At 38.2% G+C, this 7,014-nt stretch overlaps 2 protein-coding genes across 2 annotated transcripts; both read left to right on the forward strand.

Annotated features, from left to right (window-relative positions):
• The first annotated feature begins 660 nt into the window (after window positions 1-660).
• Window positions 661-2,716, forward strand: LOC125212949 (probable leucine-rich repeat receptor-like protein kinase At1g35710). Its single transcript, XM_048113261.1, has one exon. The coding sequence runs from the start codon at window positions 757-759 to the stop codon at window positions 2,686-2,688; it is 1,932 nt and encodes a 643-aa protein (XP_047969218.1). The 5' UTR covers window positions 661-756; the 3' UTR covers window positions 2,689-2,716.
• Window positions 2,717-4,217: 1,501 nt separating this feature from the next.
• LOC125215749 (GATA transcription factor 5-like) lies at window positions 4,218-5,300 on the forward strand. Its single transcript, XM_048117281.1, has 3 exons — window positions 4,218-4,336; window positions 4,419-4,631; window positions 4,747-5,300. Exons 2-3 carry the CDS (start codon window positions 4,422-4,424, stop codon window positions 5,200-5,202), a joined length of 666 nt encoding a protein of 221 aa, XP_047973238.1. The 5' UTR covers window positions 4,218-4,336; window positions 4,419-4,421; the 3' UTR covers window positions 5,203-5,300.
• The last annotated feature ends 1,714 nt before the right edge of the window (window positions 5,301-7,014 follow it).

Raw genomic sequence — 7,014 nt, forward strand, 5'->3', positions numbered from 1 at the left:
TTGAAGTTTACCGACGTATATGTGAATCTCATAATTAATTTATTAAATTGCAATTATGATAGATTTTTCCAATTTGGTTGAAGTTTACCAACAATAATATAAGTGGGTCTTTAATTTAAATTCCTAGTTTATTATTTCACTTAAAAAAGTTCTTTATTTATTATTTCTTGTTATTCTTTGTGGTAGAAGATTTGTAAAACCTTTTTATTTGTTGCAAAATGTTAAAACTATAAAGAATAGTAGTATTATGTTATCATTTTGAATAATGCCTTTTTACTACATTTATTACAATATCTTTGGACTTTATCATATAATTTTGGTAAAATCTCAATTGATCCAAACTGTGAAATCTATCTGAATTGGAATTTGTTATGAATATCATTTTTCGCATAGTACAATACATAAATGTACAATAATTATTTTTTATTAACTACCAACATTTAAGACTGAAAGTTGGATTTTTCTAATACTTGTAATGGTTACTTGTGATCGAAACTACATGCTTTGTTTGTTTACATCAAGAATCATGATGCGTTTGGCTCCCACTCATTAATAAAGAGAATGGTACATTTTTTCAAGAAAATGACAAATTGCAAAATCAAAACTATCTATATATTTATGATGGAAAAGTTCGGAAAATATTCCTCAGCTTCACATAGTCACGACAAGATTACAAAGAGAAAACTGCATATACCTAAAAGCCAAACTTATATTCATATATACTTCTCAAACAAATCACCTCTTTTCATCTTGCCAATGGCGAATCATCCAACCAAATACCTCATAATCCTCCTCGTCTTCCACTTTAATTCCTTTGAGTTCGGGATTCGACAATCTCGAGCCTGCCACCCTACGGACAGTGAGGCGCTCCTCGATTTCAAGAGAAGAATCACTTCCGATCCCTTGAAATTGCTCCACTCTTGGATTCCTCACAAAGATTGTTGCACTACATGGGAGGGAATCGCTTGCGACCCTTCCTCGGGTCGAGTCCTCAATTTGACCCGTCCCGGGCTTTATTCCGACTCTGATTCGCCCGTGGACACCTCAATGTCCGGAACATTGTCCCCGTTTCTTGGGAATCTCTCTTCCCTTCAAGTTCTAAATCTGGGCAATCTGAAGAACTTAAAGGGCCACATCCCATCTGAATTGGGCAAGCTTACTAAGTTGCGCCACATGTTTCTCAATTCAAACGATCTCGAAGGATCAATCCCGAGCTCCATAGAGGGCTTGAGTCAGTTGCAAAGCCTCTTTCTTAGCAACAACCATCTCACGGGCCCAATCCCCCAAAATCTTTTCAAGAAAATGACATCCCTCTCCCAACTCTGGCTCGCAGAGAACATGTTGTCCGGATCGATACCGCCCTCAATAGGCACAATGCTGGAGCTAAGATACCTCGATTTCCATGAAAACAATTTCAGCGGAAGCGTACCTGAGTCCATAGGAAGGCTTCAAAACCTCGTACGCCTTGACATGTCAAAAAACCAGCTATCGGGGCCCATACCATCATCAATAGGAAACCTATCCAATCTCATGGAATTGGATCTCAACAACAATCGCCTCCATGGAAGCATCCCACCATCCATCGGAAACATGAAATCCCTCGAATTCATCGTGCTATCCGACAACGCTCTTTCAGGCCCAATCCCGAGCTCCATCGGCAACCTACGAAAGGTTCGAAGCCTGATCCTGGAAAACAACAATCTCAGCGGAAACATCCCCACCACCATCGGCAACATGGCCAGCCTCGTGTCCATATACCTCTCCAACAACACCTTCACCGGAAAAATCCCACCAACCCTATCCCGTCTCGAGAATCTATTAACCCTAGACCTATCCAATAACCGGCTCTCCGGCCCGATCCCACCCGAACTCGCCACCAACCACAACCTCCAAGACCTAGACCTTTCCTCCAACCCTCTCTCCCTCCACACCATCCCTCCATGGCTACAAAAACTCTCCCTCTTCCGCCTCGAGCTCAGGAACACGGGCCTCGTCGGCCATCTCCCCGAGTGGCTATCCTCGTCCTCAGTCTCCACACTCGACCTCTCCGGCAACTCCCTCACCGGAAAACTCCCCGGATGGATCGGAAACATGACAAACCTCTCCTTCCTCAACCTCTCCAACAACAAATTCCACTCCTCACTCCCTCACCAATTCCAAAACCTCTCCGGCCTCTCCGATCTCGACCTCCACTCCAACATGCTCTCCGGGAGGCTGACGCGGGTGTTCTCCAAGGCCGCCGGCTTCGCCCTCGGCCACTTCAACTCCATTGATCTCTCACACAACAACTTCTCCGGCCCCATCGACGCCGGAATAGGAAATTTGAGCGTTATGGGCTCTCTGGGATCTCTCATTCTCTCTCACAATCCATTGGGAGGGAAGATTCCGGAGTCTTTAGGGAAATTGGGGTATCTTCAGGTGCTGAAACTCGAAGGAAACAATCTATCCGGGGAGATTCCGGAGGAGCTGGCCGAGGCGAAGCTTCTGGAAACTGTTGTGCTGTCGGAAAACGGCTTGAGCGGGAAGATTCCGGAGGGAATCTTGAATCTTGGGCATCTCAGTGAGTTTAATGTTTCGAGGAATCGGTTGAGTGGGAAGATTCCGCTGCATAAAATCAAGATTCCGGCTTCGTCTTTTGCTGGGAATCCTGGTTTGTGTGGAGCTCCACTTGCTCCATGTAAGGACTAATTCTGTGTTTTTTAGGTTGATTGGAAAAGAGAATATAATTAATTATCTTATTGGTCTAATTAATCACATTCTTTTTTAATTTCTCGTTAATCTGACATATCTTAATCGGTTATAAAAATTTATGCTGTTTGAATTTGAGTTTTAACATGACTGAAACAGTTGCATATTTATCATTTGTGCATGAATTGCGAGTTATTCATAACCGTAAGACTATTTGATAGCTATATTAATAATGAACGCAGTTGTATTTTTGAAAGAAAATGAAAGGGTTTTGGGCTATGAGATATTAGTATTCATATTTTAAGTTACCGGTTAAAAAGGCCCATATCCATAATTATGTTTAGGTTAGTGTTTATTGACACTTTAATTCATTATGTGAATTAACTAATTTTAAAATAGTCATAAGTACAGAAAAATCATAAGTTTGAGAAAAACATTAAAATATACTCTCCCGGTCTCCAAACAAAACTCTCATTTAAATTACGAAATTATATTCCTAATAAATTAGTATAATAAAAATATTGTGCACTCCCAAAATCACGTCAAGCTTAGAGTGGGACGGAGATAATAGTAATTTTTTTTAGAAAATGTGTCATTCAGAGTGAAACATTTTTAAAAAAAGTACTCCCTCCGTCCCCTATTAGGAGTCACTCTTTAATCGGGTACGAGTTTTAAGAAATGTAAAGAAAAGTTGGTTGAAAAAGTTAGTGGAATGTGAGACCCATTTTTTTATATTGGTTTTATAATAAAATGTGAATGAATTGAGTTAGTGGAATGTGAGATCTACTTGCTATTTATGGTAAAAATGAAGTGTGACTCTTCATTGAGGACGAACCGAAATGGAAAAGTGTGACTCTTAATGGGGGACGAAGGAAGTATCGTTTAAAGAGGAACGAGAGAATAGTAAAATTTTGTGTGCAATCCCAAAATCACGTCAAGCTTCCTTAGCTTTACACGTAGCCACATACTCGGCTTATAGAAGGATGCATTTCCACTTGACAATTCTTTCATGTTACGGCACATAAAGTGATCACATAATTAAAGATAGATTAGAGTTACAATAATGTGAGGAGTTTGATTAGTAAGTCCAAAATTGAAAAACAAATTTGAACTATAAAAATTAGAGCGGGAAAAATGCGGATAACACTGACAAACACCTCCACCGATCAATGCGAAATCACGAGATTAGTCAAACAGAATGGCCCAGCATTATTCCAACTACTTATATTTCATATGATAAAATATTACTCCAATAATACATTTTCAATAGCATTCATCCTCCTCTTTATTTTTACCCGAAATTCAACTTCCCTTTGCAAATAATAATACTATGTAAAATCAATGGGAAAAAAAAATCGAAATGTGGAAAGTAATAGTAATCGAAATGTGGAAAGAAAGCTATGAAAACTCAAAACACAAAATTAAATTCATTTTATTTAACTGTATTTATGCTACATCATCTTATTTTTACTGTGTGTTTTTACTAGTTACATGTAACTGTGGAGTGCTGCTCTCACAGTATCTCTCTCTCTCTCTCTCTCTCTCTCTCTCTCTCTGATACACACAAATTCAATGTTTTACCCAACTCACTCACCACCACCATTTCCTCTTCAATTTCCCCCAATTTCATCACTTCTCTCATTTCCAGGTACCTCAATTTTCTCCAATTTCGCCTCTCTACCTTATGTATACACTGCAACTGCATGATGAATTTTTTGCATGTCAATTAGGTTATGGAAGAGGATTCCACAAGTGCAATCGAGGCGGAGATTGGCGGCGCCGGCGATGATTTCAGCGTCGACGAGCTCCTCGATTTCTCCAACGGCTATTCCGACACCGAAGAGCAGAAATTGGAAGAAACGGAGCTGAAACCCTCGCCTCTTATTCCGGAGAAAGAAGAAGCGGCTTTTCCGGAGAACGACCTCGGCGAGATCTGCTTTCAGGTGCAATTGATTTCAATTTTCATTTCCGCATCGTCTGAAATCATCATTGTCAATCGCGGTTTCGAAATTGGGGGGGAATTGATTGGAAACTGACAAAATTAAGAAAAATTCGCAGGCGGAGGGTTTGGAGAGTTTAGAATGGGTGTCGCATTTCATGGACGACTCCTTCCCCGACTACGCCCTCGCCGCGGAGAAATCGGTGGCGGCGCCGCCGTGCTTCACGAATCCGGTCCAGACCAAGGCGCGGACGAAGCGCGTGTGGCACGTGTCCTCGTCGGATTCGCAGAAGCGAAGAAAGGCGGGCGTCGGGGCGGCGGCGCAGGGGAGGAGGTGCAGCCACTGCGGGGCGACGAAGACGCCGCAGTGGAGGGCGGGGCCGGAGGGGGCGAAGACGCTGTGCAACGCGTGCGGCGTGAGGTACAAGTCGGGGAGGCTGGTGCCGGAGTATCGGCCGGCGTGCAGCCCGTATTTCTCGACGGAGATGCATTCGAACAATCACCGGAAAGTGTTGGAGATGCGGCGGAAGAAGGAGATGGAGATGGAGATTTCTAATTCCGATGGAATTTTGTGACTGTACATTCTTTTAATGGACCTCTATGTTTATTGATAGTTGAGATAGGAAAAAACACTTTTCTATGTAATTCCAATTCTAATTTCTCTTTTTTTCAATCGTTTCTTTCTAATTCTTTATTTTGAGATCATGTTTTCTTGCCTAAAAATTGACTAGTGAAGAGAACCACACATGGTGGTTGAAGTAAAACTTGTTTCATTGTTATAATAGGAGTGTTCAACTATACATTCCGTATTAACCAACTTTTTTTTTGGATTTAGAATTTTAGATATTGATTTAAATTTGCAAGTGGCAATTTTTGATCCGACACGATAATCCACACGAAGTTAACCTGACACGAACACGCACGTTTAGAATTTGGGTTCTTATAGGGTCGACCCAATAAGAACCCGAAAATTTTGGGTTGGGTCGGGTTGGGTTATCCGTTATGAAATTAAATAATTATTTTGATTATTTCTATTAATTAAAATAATACTATATTAAATTTTAATTTTAATTATTTTTATTAATTAAAAAAAATATTATAGTTTTAATTTTATTAGTAAAAATATGATTAATACTATTATTATTTATTTTTTATGATAAAACAATATTATTGCATACTTAAATTTTATTAAAAAATAATTATTTTAACTTTATTAGTTAGATTTAATTTTAATATATTTTAATTTTATTATTTGGATTTAAAAATTATTTAAATTAATTATTGTAATTTTGTAATATCTTTTTGTATATTGTAATATCAAATTTTAATTATATAATATCATATATCGGTCGTTATCGTATAGCGTTTATATTGTGTAGTAACTTAATATCATTAAAAGATGACCGATATTTTTTTGGATGACACGAAATCTGAACGAATCCGACACGGCCGATATATTTTGGATTACACGAAATCTGCACGAATCCGACACGAATCTGTTTGGGTTGAACCCAATAAGTTGGTTTGAACACGATAAGTTGGGTTGGGACCCGATAAGATTGGGTCGATATTGGGTTGACCCGATAGCTATCTAATCCGTACGATTTGCCAGCCCTACTTGAATTCATTTGTCCTTTTCTGTTACTAGCTTTTACAGCTATATTGATTGACATGTGTGTATAAATGATGCTATTCGAAATCAAAATCTGCGAAAAAAAAATTCAACTATATTTGACAAAACAACGTACTTGTAGATAAAAAATCAATGTAAAATTAAATGGGGGATAATGCATGTTATCACATGGAAAATCGAGCCTACTTCTAGTTGTGAAAAATGAGTGTTATGCAAGAGATGTCACGTCACGTTTTGCCTAATGCTATTTTTAATTAAATTATGTGAATTTTATTGAAATATGTCATGGTTTAATGTTCCATAAAACTATGTAATTTACAGCCATAGTTATTTTTAATAATGGGCTAAATTTCTTATCAATTTTTACATCTCAAGCCCGATTTCAATTGGGCAGGGCTGCAACTTACTGAATTAAAGCCCACATCAACAATCAAAGTTATAAGAGAGTGAGGCCTTAACTACATAAATAGTCTATGTTTCAGACTTTCAGTCATAAATATGGGTAGTCATTAAAGAAATTTTTATAGGCTTTTTGATAAAGGAAAAAAAGTTAATAGTAATGTCTAAGATAATTCAGTTTACTAATTAACATCGACTAAGTTGGAATATTTAAGTTTCATTAAAACGATACTTTATGTCTTGCTTATTTATACAAAGGGAGTCATAAAATATTTTTTTATTTTAGCATAAAAAAAGATGTAAATTATTTTGTTTATATATTTTGGATAAATTTACAACATAAATTGGAGATATG

Source organism: Salvia hispanica, chromosome 3 (assembly GCF_023119035.1).
Source record: "Salvia hispanica cultivar TCC Black 2014 chromosome 3, UniMelb_Shisp_WGS_1.0, whole genome shotgun sequence".
Lineage (NCBI taxonomy): Eukaryota > Viridiplantae > Streptophyta > Magnoliopsida > Lamiales > Lamiaceae > Salvia > Salvia hispanica.